Here is a 20,308-nt window from a genome sequence, read left to right on the forward strand (position 1 = left end):
TTATTTGCACATGGATAGACCAGCTCGGTCATTTACTACTTATTATGCTTGCTGTGCACATTCACATAAAGAAAGTCCAGGTCCAATGTGACGTTTTAATACATGATTGGATTGAACAACCAGCAATTCTATGGACAGGACTTAGAGATCAGACAGTCAGCTGGCATATAATATAACCTTGACATAATTCCATTCATTTGACTATATTTGAGATAACATTTTGACTTGATCTTCCAGACTTCCTGGTTGATTTGTAAGGTCAAGAAATGTCTGTTTAAATAGCTGAGCAAATAAGACATATTACACAACACTGTTTCTGAATACTGACACTGCTGCCTTGCTCCAGGGAGCGTCCCATCACCTCTCTCTGTCTGTCACTATAACTCTGTCTCTTGTGCGGTCTTGAACACACACACACGAACACACACAAACACACACATACACACATACGAACACACACGAACACACACGAACACACACACACACACACACACACACACACACACACACACAAACGTCACTGACTGGCAACTCAGCAAGCACAAAGAGAGACCGCTAAATCGAATACATAATCAGATACACATACACCGCTGACACAGACAGGCAGGCGGCAGACACAGACAGACTGACGGACAGACTCTGTGGGCTCAGGTGGCTGAATGTGAATCATAAAAGCAGGCAGCAGTGTAAACTTAGCCATTTCCTTCTCCCTATAGCAGCAGGCTCCAAAATTAGTTCATAATGCGAGCTGGCTGAAACAAGCTTCCAGAGTAATTGCACATGATCCAGCCTTTGCTCAGAAACGCACATAAGTCTAAGCGCGCACCCACTAATTCACAGTCTTTGAACAAAAACTCTGCAGACACGTGCCAAACATTATCTCCCTCAATTTTTGGAGAGAGGAAACCATCGCCTGAGGCAAAACATTCACTTTGAATTATACAGCGGACAAAACAGAGCCAAAGACATCGGTAGATCTGTTTTCTTTCACTCCTCATCAGTGGCAGAGTATTAAACAGCCAACATCTATAAACCAGGTAGGTGATCTGACATCAGCAATGAGCTCAGTATTCCTTGAACACTGAGTAATACAGAGAACTTGAGTGAGTTCAGGGATAATGCGGTCTGTGGAACAATAGAGGATCTGAGTGTGGTGAAAGTGGAGAGTTCGTCTTACCCTTTGGCTCCTCTGTGTCATCAGTTTCCAGCAGCCTAGGGGAGACAGAGATAAATGAGGTCACTCTTTAACATACTGAAGCGATGACAGAAATGACTTGCCTGTTACTTGCAAACTAGACAGAAATCTGGGAATATCACTTACGCAACTATAATCCAAAAATGTGCACTCAAGCAACATATAAAAAGAAAACCGACAACAGCAGCTGCAGAAAGCCACCAATTATATTGCCTCGTATGATACGCTACAACATTTACTCATGCTTTTCTTCCAGTCCCATGTTGGCAATGATATAACAGCACTGCCTGGGTAGCATGTGAAGATGGCCATTCATCTCTAAGTAATGGGCGTTAAATATGGATGGGGACAGCAGCTGCCTATGGGGTAGCAGTGATGATGTAACAGGAGGAGGGGACACGACTGCGCTAAACACACAAAGAGAATCATGGTGGACATCTGGGAGGGGTCAGAGGTGACTGAGGAAGGGGAGATGGCCCCAAGTCGAACTGCAGGTTCAGGATACAGGGCAGGCATTTATTCTAAAGGACTGGTTTCAGCTCAATAAAGGCAGACACAATTGAATGTACAGTTCACTGTGCTCCAAAAGCCACAACCGTGCAAATTTGAGCTGTGGGGTACAGAAAATAAATGAACATACAGTGAATAAACGGCAGCAGTTTCAATTAACTAAATGACAGTGATTGGTGCAGTTGCCAATAATTAAATTCAAAGGGAACTATTTAGATAAGTAGTTTTTTTTTTTGTTTTTTTTTTTACACACAAAAAATGTAAAAATTATTTGATTTCAGCCTTTTTAAATATTTTCTGTTTTCATTACTCTTCTATGACCGTTAACAAGACATTTGAGGACATTATCCTGTGCTTTTGGGTAATTTTCTTACATATTCTGGACTAAACATCTAATCGATTAACTGGGGGAGGGAGACACAATGTTGTTTCTGTCAGTTGTTTGCATGAAAAGTGATGTAAAGTGAAGGGGAGAATGTACACGGAGCGCTACAGTATAAAGAGAAGTTCAAACTCTGCTTACTCTCTGGCATCCGCACACCTGGCCAACCGCTGCGTGAAGTGGTGAAGAATGTCTGGGTGACGGTTTTGGAAAGTGACTGAAATTTTCAGACTCAAAGGTGTTGGGGGACGGGGTTTCCAAAGCTATTTGACCATCTGGATTAACTTTTTTCGCCATTGGCAAAATGGAAAGAAAATTCCCAAATTTAAGCTGCCATCCAATACATTACCATTATCCTTTTGGCTGGTGAGCACAGCAAATCAACCAGCCACCGCATATTTTACCAGCATCTGGCTGGAGGCTGGTGCTAATTTTGAGCCCTGCTTGTCATAAAGTATAGTGGTCCCTTTAATGTGGACTGTGCAGCTGTATTATAAAGGAGAAAACAAAAATATAATTAATTATTGGATCTGACTCAGTATCCCCTGACTTTTCCTTGGACTGGTGTCACGTTTGAATCCCAAAACATTGTTGAAAAGTAATTTTCACAGCAGTATGCCATTATGAGTAATTTGAGGCTTCGGCTTGGCAACCACGGAAAGTTTTGACAGTTTTGGGTTGGCACGCCTCAGTTCAGACTTGTGATGTAGTGGGGAATCCAAAAATGCCAGGCCAATGTATTTATGGAGTGTGAATATGTGGTAGTTGGAGATGGAAGATCACAAATGGCTGTAGGTGTAACAATAATTAAAAGTAATGTAATACACAGCAGTCTGTGCTGTGTAATATACAGATGAACTTTAAAATGATTAATTAACTTAAGCTACATGGGTAAAAGCACTACAGTGCGTAACGTTCAGCTACTAGAAAGTCTGCGGCAGGCCTTGGAGATCTCTGTGACTGATGCCACCTCGTTCTTAGCCACTCTAATCTAACACCCTACTCTACAACCACAGCACTCTGTGACACTTCGTCAACCCCACCCACACACTGACTGCTGGCTAAAGGGGGAGGAACTACTATGCGTCAGTCTTACTCTGCCATAAAAATGTACTACGAAGATGAGTGGAGAGCAGTGCAGAGAGGATGTGTAGGGCAACAGCGATACAGACAAAGCACTGGGGGAAGTCGAAGAGAAAAAACACACATTCAAATCGAGGCAGGAGGGTCAACACCTCCAGTAAACGTCCTCACTCTTGTTCTATTAAATAACATAAACACAAAACATGAAGTGAGACAGTGAAACAGGAAGAGACAGGATAAAGCATGAGCATGGAAGGGATATAATCATGACTGCGGTATAGTTTAAAAGATTTAATTTTAATGTCTCTAATTTGTGCGCTTAAATGTTATGAAGCTCAGTTCTTCATATGACAGGTACTGAGCTCTGCGATGGTTCAGCCATACAAACAATAATTAGCCCGTTCAGTCCTCTTTACAATCCAACTGGCTAACCTCAACATGCCAGTGGAACAATTACTGATGTTTACTACACATGCTTAATAACATAGATCATCAGAGCCAAAATACTGCATTATACCATTCACAAATTTCTTGAACTGCATTTTTGTGTTGCATATGCCACAAGCATTAAATTCGGTTAATGTACAGTATTGTGTAGAGTTAACTATAAATCTTCCCAACTTCCATAATCTTACTTTTGTATGTTATACTGTTGGATAATGATGTCACATGATTAAACGCTGTATGTACAGTATGTTTTAGATAAGAAATCACATTTCTGTACAAACAGTGCTCTTACGTTTGTGCTACACTTGCTAACATTAACAACCAAACCATGTTACTGTGTTCTCTTTAAAATGAGATTAAGATTATATTAACATGAACAAGTAACAAGTTAGGTGGTAGTAGTACAGTTAATTAAGTGTCAAACGCAGTGTTTTGGAATGTCACCCATCAACTTTAACTTCACAAGGGAAGGTCTCGTGTCAGCGACAGATAAACATGTTGACAGACAGTTTTTCGTTATCACTGACACAATTGAGTTCCAGTTTCCTTTATGCTATTCCTGTAACAGACAGACACAAACATGTTGCCTGCAAGGGTTCAGTGAATATGGGTGAAGCTCTGATCAAAAAGCACATGGGAGTCAAGGAATCTTGGATATATTCTACTAATATACAATTCAGAAGGATCCTAAAGACACAACACAACACCCCACATTTTGACGTTGTGATTTTGAATTAATAGATAAAACACAGACATGTACAACTTTCCCTTAGAATTGTAGGGAAACGCATGATATACGAAAAACTCACTGACAAGCTGCTGTCATGTTTCCGATAATAACAATAGCTTCTTTGTTGCTGAAACGTGCCTGCACAAAAGACTGCACAGCTGGACTGTGACATGCAGTGAACGTCATAATAAAACTGTCAAGATTAGAAACCAAGGTGACTGTGTGAGACAAACACATCAACACGTCACCCTCTCTCTTTAATTAAAAATGTCCATAACTTTGTGTGAGACTTTACTCTGTAGTTAAACTTAAACACCTTTTTGACATAAGCAGGCTCATGTAAAAAACAAAAGCGCTAGAAAGTTGATTTGCTGAAACATGCCATGCTGCACGTACTCTATTACAACACAAAACATGTCTTTCCCAATTTAATAAAATGACTGGTCCATAACGTTAACAAGCCATCAATCACAGCTATCTAGATGTCTTGCTTCATTAAGCACAGGGCATGAAAACTTGGCAGAGCCCAATATAGCTTATATCCTCCCCTGAATAAGCCCCAAGCTCTGACATTATCTCAACACTGTCCATCTCAGCTCGTCTCTATCGTCATTCCCTCGGGCTGTTGTTCAAGAACAAACACGCCTGGCTATGCGCACACAGCAGAATCCCCTGCTTGATTACAGCTCAAACATCCCCAAAGTAACTTCATCCTTGTCCAATTCTAAGAACATTCCTGTCAACCAAATAGAAAACGCCTCCAAGTCATTCTGACACGTCCAGTTTGTTACTCTCAGATGTGTTAAACATGTGAGTTCCACCATATCACTGGAAAGTGAACCAAAACAAGCAGCTTGCGTGTCATCAGTGCAACACATACCACGGCAAAATAAATGAGGCAGTGCTCTGCTTTGCACACATGGCCAATTTTGGGAATGCTAGCAGCCTTGTTTACTTCAAACAGAAGATAGCGTTCTGAATTGTTGCCTACTCTTCCCTCATTAGGGGCCAGCACACACTTTTACAGTAATCTAATAGCTATCTTTACTGGCAAAACTGTAGATGTTCTATAAATCAAAGGATGCCTCAGAAAGGAGCCACTGTACTTGATTCAGTTGCAGTTAGTGGTGATCTGAACATTACACTCTGAGTTTAAACAGATTTACTTGTAAGTAAGGTGTGCTATAGACTGTGTGGCTCCTCAGCACTCTGTACTTTTACTGGAGTCAAACCTTAGATCCATACAAGACTATTTAAATAATAAATGTTCTTCCTGAGACATTAGCCTGGGCTCCACTTGACTAGCCCTCTGAGTGTCGTTGTCTGGGCTGCTTTGTGTTTCATGTCTCTGGCCAAATTTCTGTCACAACACTGTGACTGGTCTTGTTAAAACAGCAAGAGAAGTGTGATTTTTCTTTCACTTGTGACAATGTGAATAAACTCACCTGAAGTGGGAGGATGTCTTCGTGGAGGAGACAGCTTCTGATTTAGAGTATAAAGTTGTGTCTGTTTTGAGGCGAGTGGTACCCCCTTCTTCCTGCGCAGGCTCATCATCAGGTTCTGCTACTTTATTCCTGAGGGCCCTCCTGGTATAGGTTTGTTCTGACCCGTTATCCTCATATTTTTCCTTCTCCTTTGTTTCTGAAGACACTATTTCGGATGTGTCGCCGATTTTCCTGTCCCTGCGGACATATTTGGGCGTGAATTCGTCTGTGTTGCCGTACCGCTCGGCAAGCTCCCTCCTCCTTTCTGCCTTGTAGCGAGCAATTCGTTCAGCCTTGGTCTCTGGGGCCGAGCTCTGCAGGGTGTCTATTCCATCCATTTTTCAGTTCTATTCAGTTTAGATTTCGAATGCAGGTGAGACGATTCCAAGTTGCAACTTCAGTTGTCTCAACCCAGATATCAGCTTTTATTGTAGATCTCCCTTGACAGCAATGTCTCACTCCATCAAAATCATCCCAGTGCTGCAAACAGGAAAGGAAGACATGGTTAGAGCGTCACGATTGTAGAGTACAATACCAGATGACAGGCACTCTCAAACTGTAAAACCAAGACAAATACTTCTCCAGCTTTCATAGGAAACTGGCTCAGCTGTAGAGCTCCAAGCCAAGCCCTGCCCTGCCCCAGCTATCACCCCCCTCCACACATACACACACACACCCCCTGTGAGAATGATGTCAGCCAGCTCTGCACAAAGATAGCCGACCACCGCAGCGAGACTCTCATATAACCTCTATTCCATCCACTCACTTGGAGCCAGTTGGAAAGAGGGAGGAGAAAGTGAGAGTCACACATCACATAAGTTCTTCATCCCATTTTTATTTCTTATTTAGCTGTGGCTTTGAGTCAGGGCTAATCACCTCTTAAATTTCCCCTAAGTGTGAATGTGTTTGTCCATTTACATATGTTAGCATTGCAACAGACTTGCAACCTATCCAAGGAGTTCACAGCCTCTCAAGCAAAGCATGCTGGGACAGGCTTCAGCCTCCTTTCCCTGGAAAGGATTATCTGTCTAAAATCTCCTTTCCACATCGAGCACAATAAAAAAGTGCACGAGTTAATAACTTCTGACTTTTCAATACCGAGTGCGTTAAATTTAGGAGGTAAAAAATTAGGAGGTTGGGTTGAGCTCATTTTGTTCCATTATGTATTCACAGAGCAGCAAACCACACATGGCTCGGATGCAGAGGTCTGCAAACTGCACTCGCTTAAATGCATCGCCAGCTGACAAGAGCAATAAAAATTATGTGAGTGCAGATTCTGACTCCTCCACTCCAAGCGCAAGGGCTTTTCCACAGACATTTCTCAAAGCACAAGTATGCTTACGATGCTTTGGGGCTTCAGCCTGAGAACAGCCAAGGAGATGAGAAAGAGGTGAGTAAAAGGAGGTATGTTTACATTACAGAAGGGCAGGGGTTTAAAGGAGCCCCCTGGTATCTTTCAAAACATAGGGCACGAGTTAATTCATCACATTGCTTCTCACATTTACGGCCAGGAACAAGGGTCTGGGAACAATATAAATGCAAGTCTGGACAACTTGGTAATGAGAGCGATAGGATGAAAGAGGGAAAGTGAACAATGGGTCAAGACAAGAGGGAAAGGAGAAGTGAGTATGGTCATAAGGTGGAATAAATGAGCTGACTCAAAGAGTCTTTTCTCTATAATGATGACAAGGTTGAACAAACCTCAAGTGCACCCCTCTGACCCCTGACAACCTGCTGGGCTGTAAAAACCAACGCTGAATCAGGACTCCTGGTCCCCCTTAAAAAATACGGCTTTGAAATATTACACAGGAAATAAGCGTATATGTCGGGGGATATGTATCTGTGTTTCAGTCTTCACCTTGACCATCTCCACCTGAAAAAAACAGTGCTTGGCTGAACAGTGCCTCCCTTGTGCAAGTTTAAATTTAGTCTTACCATAAACCTTAACCCTGCAGGACGATTATATGTTGTCTGCTCCATATTATAAACTTGGAGATGTCCAAGACACCTTCATTGTGGGAAATCAATGTAGAAAAAAATCCCCATCGACCAGCAAGAAGTATCTATAACCAATAAACTTCTATAACCAAAAGAAACTAGAACATATTCTAGTAATTTAACCAGGATCAGATGAGGCCACAGATTTTTAAAATGGAATTTATTGCATAGAATGAGAACCAAATGGCCTATTAAATATGCAGGTATAATCGATTGGTACCGGTAAACCCACTACTACCCCAGTAGCCTGCAAGAGCCCCACAGCTCAGTAAGGAAGTAAGAAAGTAAAGGAGTTGTATTTCATTTCTGCTCTAGGGTTAATAAGTTCAGCATTTCCAGATAAAGTATGTTTCAGTTGTGAAGTCGATGATATATTATAAAACAAATACCAAAACATACTGTATCTACAACTGAGGCAGCAATAAATTGATGCTCCCTGACCTGTCTTCGGCAACTCATCAAAAACTAACATCACTCGACTTGTTTTTTTGGGTCCAACCTGAATGTCACTCCAAAGCCCGTGAATTGCCTTATGAAGGCAAAAAGATCCTGAGTTTGGATGTTGATTTCAGGACTATGCACATGCTTACATAATTCACCTAGGTCACTACCTATAAAAGGAGTGCTAAACAGTACGCTAAAGCTTGTCCATGGAGACCCAGAACATCGAGGCTGCTTTGTTTGGAAGCTGCCTGTGTTATTTTAAGCAACAAGGGGTACTGAACACACAGCTGTGAGTCATGCTTTAAAAATCATCACCCCTATCAGCAAATGTGAAGTCACCCGAGGCTGTTTGTTTTGGTAGGCATTTTACACTGCCAAATCAGCCCGAGGTGTCTTTACCTTTTTATGGTTATTTCTCCAGAGATACAGACAAGTGTTGCGTGCAGAAATGTGCAGAACCAAAAGAGATTAAGAGAGTTCTGAATAAGATTGAATGTGCTGGCACTGAGTCAGTACATGATGATGAAAGTGGTTTTGGAGGAAGAAACAGCATATCCACTTCAATTTATGTTAGATTGACGTGGATAAGTGAGTTGAGTCGGTCTGGCTGTCCGAAAGGCACTCAGTGTCAAATCTATCACAATCGAAAGTTAATGTGTGGCTTTCCTTTTATGTCAGTACATCTATCTTGCTAAGTATGCAGTTATACCAGCCCTACCTACTTATTCATATGCACAATATTATTTCTGCTCCTCTAGGGCATGTAAACAAACTGAATCCTCGGTTTCCAATCACTAGAGTGTTCTTTGACCTTTCGTTGCCCCGTTGGGAGTTGTTACTTGCTACAAGAGGAAGATCTGTCTCAACAAAGGCCAAGTGTGTCACTTCCTGACTGTGCCCCATATCCTTCTCCATAAATTCTCGATTAATCAGGAAATGTTACTCATAAGCCTGGCAAACGGCCCAAATCCTCTTGAGACACGGAACCGGTTAGGACAGTGAGAAAACGTTGAATGGGTTCAACAGCCAGACATCCCCTTTACACTCAAAACAGTATTGGGTTTAGTGTTATCATTTCTTCTTGCAAGTACTCCATGGTGGTTTTAAATATTTACTCCTCTGCGAAGACCTCCAGTGATAATGAGGAGTTAGTTTGGATAACATAATAGCTGTTTTAGATCTACGAACAGATGCAATATACCGCAAATGCAGAAGTTGCAACAGCCAAGACTGTTAAAAGACAATTCAAATGTGCAAGGAGAATTTGGCCCTTTTTATCTTCGTCTGTGAATCTTATAGTATAGTGTCTCCCTACCTCTTTCAATCGCAATTACTTGCTGTAGGTTAACAGTATCAGTGGATATTCTCAGTGTGTCACTGGCTGGTATTTTGCTTTCGTATAACATTTTGCTAGTAGTGAGTCAACCAAAGCACCTGAAGAAACTAAGTCCAATTTCATCATGTCAACGTTACTCATACCCCATCATTTTCTGCATGGATGAAGCAATGAGAAACAGGTTGTTTATGGGAAAAGAATACCTGTCACACAGATCCATAGAGAGCACGTACACATTAACCCACTGATTCACTCCAAGATTGGTGCCAGACAGAAAGGTGCCTCAGAGGCAAAAGCGGACCTGTAGCCCACCAGTATGTGTATTTCTTCAGAATTCACATGTCCACACAAGAGGACAGCGCAGGAATGCAGGCTACACCCTGTTCATAAATAGTAGATTTGCATGGGAAAAGAAGAGGATCTTGATTGTATAAAAAACGACAACACATGGGCTTTCTCTTTGTGTGAGTAACACCCAAAGTAAGCTTGAGTTGGCAACATGATGACCTGGTCATTTCATTGGTCTAGTGCCAAGCTATCAACCAAAGGCAGACCTAAGTGTGTCTAATTGTTCAATATCGTTTCACTTCAGATTTACTGGAATTGCCCCAAGATTTAATCTCCGTCTTTTCTCATCTTACCTTGAAACTCTGACGCAAGACCACAGAGGTTTTCACCTGAAACTTACCTGTATTTTGACAGTTATCAGATGTAAAATCTCTGTAAAGTTGTACTTGCACTACACAGACAAAGCATCTCTTCAGCACTAACACTTTGTATTATGACAACAGTTTGCCACTGTAAACCTTCAGGAATCCACATAAAGTAACCGCAAGCATCAGAGAGACTTTAAGACATCAACTTTCCTCTGCTGCACAAAAAGAGAAGAGGCAGTTAAAGACACGGCCAGCTCCTGACACACATTCTTCCTGAGGGAAGAGGGAGGAGAGTGGAAACTTTGCTCCACTGAGAAAACCAGGTGCCAGTGCATGGAAAGCAAAGACTTTTTAAGAAAAGCTCTTCAGCTGGTGCGCTCCGGGGAATTTTCAGCCAAGGTCAGAAACCATTAAGGAGCAAAACAAAAGAGGGAAGTATCTTCGGTCCAGAGGCAAGCGATAATTTCACTGCACAGGATATCTGAGTGGCTTCCTTGCTTTGAGGTTTGGTCACGTAATATGTATCCTTAAGTACCCTAAGTAAGAAAGCCACAATAAAAATCTAATTTAGGGTAAAAGGAAAATAAAATCTCACCTTGTGGCTTGAGTAATGACCAAAATTGTCCTCTGATTTGTACAGATTGTACAGATTGTATACATTATGTTGCATTTTTGTGTGCATGGGTGTGTGTGACTGCATCCAGGTCATGTGACCAACCACTGAAAACAGATAGGTCTGAGCACGGGTCACCAGCTGCTAATCCAATAACTCCATCTCCCACATACTGTACATTAAGCATTGGCATCTAACCCATCCATCAGACTAAGCAAATGCATCAGAAAACAGCTGGAGCGGGGGGGTGGGTAGGTCCAGGGTGTGTCACATTTTTTTTAAGCCACCCTCATACAACAATCAACCACATACTGAGTGGCCAATGTGTTTCTCATTAAAAAGCAATCTTTCAACACTCAAGGCGGGTTAAATACCCTGGCTGCAACTGCTGGCAGAATTAAGTTTTAATTGCAATAGTAGAGGCTTGCAACACTTCATCCTGTTGAAAATGGGCCTCCACTAATAAAGAGCTTCAAAAGATCATTCTGGCAAGAGGGGTGTTTTGGTCTAGCATGGCAAAAGCCCTTGGTTCACATGACTCAACTCTTCCCCAGCTTCGAGCTGAGAGGAAAATAGGAAAAGGGAGAGAAGGGGATGAAGCTGCAGAGGAAAGAAAAGCAGAGGAAGGAGGAAGAGGAATATGCTAGCTGGACACGGTGGATACAAAAAAGGGAAGAAAGATCAAAAGAGGAGAATGAAGAGAACTGCTGAGGTCAAGAGAGCAGGGGGAAAGAGGAAAGAAGATGGAAAGGACTGAGAGGAGAGAATGGGCTTTTGTGGGGGTGGATGTGATGGCTTTGTGGGGCATGTGTCTCCAGGGTGCCAAGGGGCCCCAGTCTGGTGGTACGAGGGTGGAGGGAGGATAAGATCTGCTGTGAAGGAGGAGGAGGATGGGGCAAAATCAGGGCCTGAACCTAATCCACCCCTCCCTCTCTCCCCTCTATTTCTCACACAGACACAAACTCCCTCAAATCCCTTTTACCAGAAGTCCTGCTGACTGTAGCCAGTCACCCGAAAGGCAGTTGACATAACAACCCCCTGGGTACTCATGCCTGCATCGTGCTTTGGCTGAGTAACTGACACTGTAAAAACTGTACTGACCTGCTCGAGGCGGAGCTACCATTGTCACCGGGCAAAGAAAGTGTGCTGCTTCCCCTCCTTGAAATCATCCTCATGGGGGACAACAGCATATGCCACTCAAACTCAATATGGCTGTGAGGTTTAACAAAGCGCAGCATCTGTGTTTTTCCTCTTTTTTTCTCCTTTTCTTTTTTACAGGCTGGCTCTTTGTCCCAGCCTTCCGGCTCTCTGTTTGCTGCATTCAAAGGAGCCCTTAAATGTGACGTATGGGAAAGCAAACAAGCAAATTCACACAGAAACACACACTCTGTTATGAAAGCGGACACGCCGACTGAGGAATCACAAAAACAGGCCGACCGAAATACACACTGGCTCTCCAGCAAGGCTGCAATCATGGAAGCTGGAGTGTGGAGTGGGAAGGGTGGGGTTTATGGGCCTTTATCTCGCTAGGGGATCGTATGCATGCAAACTCACACATACACAACACACACCGTGGGATTTCTGTTAGTGAGTTAATGTGGGCCAGAAACAAACACCCACACAGTTTTTTATTGGACAGATGTACTGTAGTAGCTACGGTTAAAGCACCTAACCTTCACACCGATTGCACCCTGACATGTGAGAAGCATTACCTCACACCAGCAACACTTCAAGTGCGTTAGATTGGCCAACTTTTGATGGAGAAAGTGAAAAATGTGCAAATTGAGCAAGGCATTCATCAGTGTACTTTGTCGAAGCCGTTTCAACTATTTAAAACGTGAACTAGGTCACTCAGAAGTTTTGCTTGAATGTTTTCCATGTTTACTTCCAGCTGTCATTTGACTAGTTCCTGAAGCCATTTCCTACCACAAACACAGATAGTGTACACGTACAATAAAGCTAAATTTAAAAACTGCCAGTGAGGAGGAGATCTGACAAAGAACTACTAGGAAAATGTAATAAAAAATGCATGACCTCATCTTGTTTTTCACTCAGAGTAATTATGTTGTTTATTCTACTCGTGATGTAACTTCACATGAATGTATTCCAATTTACATATATGTTGTAAGTGTAGTACTGAATGACTTGCATGTATCATAAGCATGCAAATCCAACTATTTCTATGTGCCAGACAAACAAAATTCTCAGTCACAGTTCACTACAGGGTAACAGCCGAGCCGTCTCTTCTCAGAAACCATCTAATGCGATTTTTTACGCTTGTCAACAACTTATCAACATGGACCTCATCCCCAGAATGGCCGTCTGTAAGATACAGACCAGACTGAACAGAGAGAGAGGACGACTACATGAGCAGGGCGGGGTGGGGGTGTGGGGCAGAGATCAGTGGGGTGGAATGTCTCATCCGGAGAATCCTGCTCGTGGGGTTTCTCTCTCTCGGCTCAGTGGTGTCCGCTGTACAGAGCAGACACCATCTGGCCAGCTGGAATGCTACTGAGCAGGAGGTGGAGGGGTTACGGGGGTCTCCTATGCTGCAGGGGGGATGGGTTATGGCTGAGAGATGTATTAACAGTAGTGGTATTAACCATTTAATGCCGACTAAACTCTTTTAAGTAGGAAACAAAAACAGAAATGGCAGATCACTGTGGCAAGAATTACTGAAGCTAATGGGGCCATTGGCCTTAATGCGTCCTGTGAATACCAATATAAAATGTCTAACATGCTGTCAGAAGGAAAAAACGAACCTGTTGCTTAATGAGGTACCCTGAAATTAATTTGAAGTATATAAGAGCAGAAAACAAATATGCATGGGCACAAGGTTTGTGTCAGGTTTAAAGGTATAGTTTAATGTAAATGAAAATAAGCATATTCGCTGTCTTGCAAATAATCCAATGAGAAGATCAATACCACTCACATGTCTGTACAGTAAGTATGAAGCTACATACTAGCTGCTGGTTAGCTTAGCCTAGCATAAAGACTGGAAACAAGGGGGAAAAACCTTGCCTGGCTCTGACTAAATGTAACAAAATCTGCCGACAAGCACCTCTTAAGCTCAATAATCATTACATTATCTTGTTAGTTTAATCTGTACAAAAGCCAATGTTTGGTTTTTGTGAGCTATGTGCAAGCAACCATCTAATCACCGTTTCTGGCAAAGAAATAGTCCGGGACATAACCCAAATTATTGCTTTTACGCTTCAGTTTTTGTAGGTCTTATACAAACAAGGTACAACATGTTAATAATTCAGCTTCAGAGACAGGGAGGCAAATTTTGTTAACTTTGGACAGAGCCAGGCTAGCTCTTTCATCCTGTTTTCAGTCTTTATGCTAAGCTAAGGGTGTACTCACACTTGGCTCAGTTGCTCGTTATTGTTGATTGATTGTCCCGCCTCCCCACTCCCCTGCTGGCCTACACTCACATTGCTCCGGCCGCAACCAGGCCTGAGCATGGTTACCTCTTGTACATACGTCATCATGTCATAGCGCGGTCGCAGCACAATGGGGAACAACACAGAGAACATCACTAACTTTACTGACTTTTTTGTGGCTTATTTAATGTTGTTTTGGTCATAGACGATCCTCTCACATTCCTGGATTTCTTGATAACGCAAGGCGGCATAATACGCATGACTATACTTCATGTCCACATTGCGCACCCATTCTTATGCTCGTGCATGAGCAACCGTACCGCGCACACCTCTTCCAACCGTGCCAGGGCCAAGAAAGCGCTCACACTAGTCAAACAAACTGGACTTTGGGGGTCAAACGCACTTGGGCACCGTACAGACTGCCTAGTGTGAGTGCGCCCTAAGCTAAGATAAAATGTCAGCTGTTTTACGGTTTGTTCAAATGATGGTGAATGATTTGTAGTTGATGTTGCAGGTGGCTTACTAAATTTCCCCTTCGGTGTGAATAATCAACTAACTTCTCTCCTTAACAGAAATGCACATCAAATCAACCTTAAAATACAACAGCTTCCTCAATCCCTGTCAAGCTGACATTTACAGACTAAACATAGTTTACTGCCTAAGAATAAGCTGAGCAAGGGCAGCATTATCTGATTTCTCTCTTCTCTGCAAACCTTACACCACCCTTTTTTTAGTTTGCATTAAAATGTCACTGTGCACAATACTTTGACTATATCCCTACACATTGCTTACAAAGATACATCTGTTTGTGCATGTTTTATTAATGGATGTTCAATGACAACATCTGTCACTCATATGGGCACAATGGCAATAAAACGATGGTTGACATGCACAGAAGATGCTGACCCTAAACTGAACTGTTTTGAACATAGATTCAAAACACTCTTTATATTTCATTCTGAAGCTTTGTTCTCTGTTAATGATGGTGTCAGATGAAATTCAGCTCTGGCACTGAGCTAAAACAAAGTAAAATGTAGTATGGAGAGAGGCCTTGTGCTTCCCCAGCGCATGGAAACTATTATGGGTGCACAAATCAAATGAAAGTCTGAAGTATAACCACATGTTTATGTGCCATGCAAATATTACACTGGTTAAAGACGTCATTGAAGTGGGCCTCGGCTGTGCAGTTGCTGACCAAATACAGTTAGCGTCTTGGTGATGAAGCTGGAAGCGGTCCACTCTAACTGCTAGCTAGGTTTATAAATATGTCTTAGTGAAGATTAGCCTGAGGGTAACCCTAGTACTCTTCCCCGTGGAGTTCCTATTGCTCACTTTGTCACATCCTTTCTGCTTCATATAAATATTTGTACTGCAGACTTTCTTGGCTGTGTGGCTGACATCAGACACTGCTGAGAGCTGAGGAAGGGAGGATGGCTCTGACCTTAGTGGGTGGATCTTGTGGCTGACTTTTTGCAGCCAATTTTAACAGTTCAGCTGCAGCGTGTTACTTAAATGTAACACATGCTGGTGACTGTTAAGGGTGAAAATGAAGATACTAGCATCTTGCTGACCATCTATGAGAGTAAATCAATGCTTTTCTTACTTTGTGTAATGCATCTTTCATAGCTTAAGTAGAGCTTTTACATAAGGCCAAAAGGTTGTTGATTCCTGAGTATTTTTAAATGATTAAAAAGGCCACAAATACAAATGTCTTACTTCTTGACGGTCTCAGCAGAAAGGAAAAGTTTCAATATGAGAAGTTTCAATTGACGTTTCAATGAAAGCAACTGACAAATGGACGTTCATCTCCAAAAGTATGTTGGACAGCAATGAAACCGCAGGTCCAAAATGGATATAAAGTAAATCTTTGCTAACTTTAAACTAAACTGAAGAAATCTGGGTGCACAGGTGTACTTGTTTTTGGACTTTCCTTCTTAGAGCCTTGTTAAAACCCTTAATTACCCATTTAAACCTCACTTACAATCCTAATTTAACAATAAATTTCTTTTGTTTTCTTTTTACATCCGTCCCATTACTTTCAGCTAAGCAACATTTAGTTGGAGGTACACTCACTGAACAAAAAACAGCAGCAGGACGAACAGAATGAAAGGCCAAAGAGAGACCATAACTGATCTGAAGCCTTAAAAGGAGGGAAGGTTCTCACAGAAGCCAAAAACGACAGGGCGATGCTTTAGTTGCACGGTTTTTGCCCAGCGGAGGCAGTCAACATCACTCATCATTTTTGAGTGTACATTTCTCTTCCACTTAAGCTCTTACTTCTTTATCTCAAACTGCTCTGAAAAGCATTATCAATTGAGATAACAGGCCAGAGGGATGTGATTCAGGCCCTTGCATCACTTGCTATAGCTATCCTGCAATATTATTGATTCAGGATTTGAAACTTGATCCACAGTTGCACTCATGACAACTTATTCTGGAGGGAAAAAAATGGTGTTCCAGTGCAGAACAAGACAAGTCTCTGCAGCAGGATCCCTCAATGCTTATCCGACCTCTTTAAGCCTTCTCACCAGTGTTGAGTAACAAGATCCCTGCAGGAGCAATGGAACGGCGTCCGCCCGACTGACACGAGGAGTTCAGGTGAATGATAACACACTTACCACAACCACATAACGCCTACTTCTGCTCAACAACAATGGAGCGTCTGTCTCTTTGTTTGGGGTCTTTACATGGTCCAAAGAAGAGGAAGGTAAAGAGCAGCAGGATTACTTAGGTGGGAGATAAAAAAGCATGACATGAGCCACTCCCTGCTCGGACGCATTACGCTCCAGGTATGTCACCCACTTTGCTGTTTTGTCGATCAACTTTCTGTTATTTCCCAACAAAACAACAGTAACACAATGCAGCATGCTGTATTATTCATGAGTTAAAGAGTAACACAAACATGTGCCATCCTGCTTAGTGCACTGACACACAATACACTGAGTACATCTTATCAAGGCATGCATCAGTTTGCTTTTTTTCTGCCTTGCTCAACACCAGCTGGCTGAGGAAGTCTTGGGAAACCTGTTGTGACACAGGCCGCCGAGATGCTGCACAATGGGAAAATTACAGTCTGGCAAGCCTGGAATACCATAGCCCTTGGATACGAAGCTTCAATGAGCTTCCTTCTGTTCAGTAATTTGAAGAAAAAAGAAACAGCTACGCTTGAAATGAGAAACGTATACAGTTATAACTTATTTGTGGTTTTGCAGAGACATACTTTGCAAACTTTTATTCTTACACAGATTTTGAGGATACAGACTAATGAACTTCAGGTTATGTGTTTATGTACTGTCAGCATAAACATCTGAATACACAGCCCTGTGACAAGAGATAAGAGCCAGACCCCAGTTAAAATCATTGAGAAATTACTGCTGAAAGAAATGCATACTGAATAAACACAGGCTACGCCCCACAGAGAGCACAGCCATCATATGTCAAAGGAAACCAAAGTCTCATTACCCAAGCTGTGATCAAGTATTTGCATAGCCATGGCAGATAAACATGACTTTGATTCCCAACTATTGTGTGCAAACTTGCACAACCTAGCCTGCAGTGGCATTAATGTAACCTTCACCACAGCAGTTTTGAAAAAGTGCAGGCATGTCTTGACAGTGAGTCCATTCCAGCTCTCTCACACTTTCTTATCACCTTGTTTTCACAGGTGGTGTTGCAGAGCACAGCCCCAACTCTCACTGCCCTCTGTCACTGTTTGCAAAGGGGCTCAACGAGTCTCAGTTGACCAGTTTCCCAAAGTAAGACAGTGGGTGAAAGGATAAAAACCAGCTGGGCTTTGGACGTGCTGTCACTTGATATGTCACACAGGGACTGCCTTGACAAAACAAGCCTGTATTCAATTAGAGTATTGAGTGTTATTTTCTTGGGATGCACTTCTGCACAGGCACAAGCCTTAACAAAACAGCACGTAAGATTAATCAGGAGGGTTAAAGCACGATTTCCTCCAGTGTCAACGTGAGAACTAGGCTAATGATTAAGGAAGGAAACTTGACTGACTAACGCAATGACAGCTGTTGAGAGTCATACCTTTGATTGTTAACATTGTGTATCGGCTGTCACGTAAGAGCATTTCCTTAAACACATATCAAAAACTCGTTCAGAGGAAGCTTACAGTTTGTGCTATTGACTCACCGCAACAACGCACTCATTGCACAGTTATGACACGAACAGCCAGTGTCTGCTGTACACAACATACCTGTAATCCTTTATGGAGGTCTGCTCAAGCGTCGGCACACACAACATCCACGGAGAGGTGACTTATAACACAGCTCCTCAATCAAAAAAAAGACGAAACGACACTAAACAGCACGTTTCTTAGCTAACGTTGTGTTTTGGAAAGTTCCTGACAAAGCTAACCGCAGCACGTCACTGGACTAACGTACGTTTAACCGACAGGAGCACGTCCTCGACGAGAATGAAAGAAAAAGAAGAAATAAGTCAACGCTTGTCTACTTTAAAAGGCAGTCTGGTTTTCTTTGCTCATCCTCCACCGAAGCTGAGGGGAGACACTGCTCCGTGCTGCCCGTGCAGGATGCAGAAGCGGCAGTGAACTACTCGTCAGCAGGTCCGGTAACTTCAAACTTAAAATGCCTTCTCGCTTCTGATTGGTCCAAATGCAGCGCCGTGGTGCGTTCATGTGTATCTGGTAAACGCCCCCTTCTACGATTGTGGAATCCCAAATCCCATGACTGTGTGCAAGTGTACTGTAACAAATCACATTTAAACAGTGTTGGGCGAGTTTCTTTCAAATTGCAATATATTACATATTACTAGTTACCTTCAGTATAAAGTAATATATTACGTTACAAGATTACTGTCTGCGTAGAGTAATAAATTACTTATTACACTACTTTTTTAGTGACTTTCAACAAAATGCCCAAATAACCTATATAGAACAATTAACTAGCCTAGGTCTTTGTTAAATAAATGAATGGCCTTGGACACAGTGACGAGCAGGCAGACAAAGTATCACAGTCTAATATATTATGAGACAGGAATACATTTCTTTAATTGTAGACCTACGAAGTACGGCTCATTTCAGTCACACAGAGACTGAGCAAGGAATTTATAGGCTCGGCTATATTCAACACAAGCACAGCCTATGTTAATCTGGTCATGTTGGTGTGGATGGATGGATTCGAGGGGAAAAAAATGCTTCACCTTGGTCAGGTCATGGCAAATCTAGGTGCTGTATCGTAGGCAACTGGACTTGTTTCAGTTTCTTGAAAACATTTGACCAACGACCCACAAGTGGCCCTAACGACTCTGAAACTCAGAGCTCACACGTGTCCTTGACGACTCTGTGAGAACACTACCACACAAAGTTTAAAAGCCAGCCAACTCCTCTCCAGTTAGTTAGAACTGAAGAAGCCTCTTTGATGAGAGGTGAAAAAAACCCTCAAAAGTATCAAAATCCTCAATCCACGGAGAAATGCACACAGCCTATAGTCAGAAACTGGGCCTTCAAAACAAGTTGTCAGGACTTCTGTGAGTTTGTGATGTCACAACTATACAGTCACCACCCTCAGCAAATGCCCCTAGCACAGTTAAAAGAGAGCGTTCAGACGGAGGGTGAATAAAGGTGCTGCAGCAGTGGACATCATGAGAAAAATACAATGAGACAATGAGCATGATATGGGATCTTTAAGAGTTATCCTCCTCTAAACTTACAGGTTTAAATTAACTGTGAGGGGCCCAAAGAGGTAAAACTATCAAATATTTTACACACAGAAAACAATTATGAGAGATAGATCCATAAAATGCATTTATTTTTTTAAACAGAACAATGTTTTTCTCCTCTTTCCTGTCTCATTCATCATCTTTTGACCCCTTAGATTAGTCTTCTGACGCTCGGTTTGTAACAGCTACCCAGCAGCAAGAGTCAGAGTAGTAAGATTTGGCATCAGCATAAATGTTACTTTACGTCAACAATGATCCTTACCAGAACTACTCAGATCTTGGACTTGAGTAAAATGAGCAATTTCACAGTGTATAAATACTCTGTTACAAATAAAAGTCTTGCATTG

The 20,308-nt window shown here is 42.2% G+C and overlaps 1 protein-coding gene across 1 annotated transcript in view; it reads right to left on the minus strand.

Moving 5' to 3' along the window:
- Nucleotides 1-18,791, minus strand: part of svild (supervillin d) — a 45,395-nt gene extending 26,604 nt beyond the window's left edge. Inside the window, exons 1-3 of the mRNA XM_073489232.1 lie at nt 18,478-18,791; nt 5,793-6,311; nt 1,178-1,212 (exon numbers count right to left, since the gene is read on the minus strand). Of these exons, the coding sequence (XP_073345333.1) occupies nt 1,178-1,212; nt 5,793-6,169 (412 nt within the window). The 5' untranslated portion in view covers nt 6,170-6,311; nt 18,478-18,791. The remainder of the gene's footprint in view (nt 1-1,177; nt 1,213-5,792; nt 6,312-18,477) is intronic.
- Nucleotides 18,792-20,308: the final 1,517 nt, after the last annotated feature.

Source organism: Pagrus major, chromosome 20 (assembly GCF_040436345.1).
Source record: "Pagrus major chromosome 20, Pma_NU_1.0".
NCBI classification, from domain to species: Eukaryota; Metazoa; Chordata; class Actinopteri; order Spariformes; family Sparidae; genus Pagrus; species Pagrus major.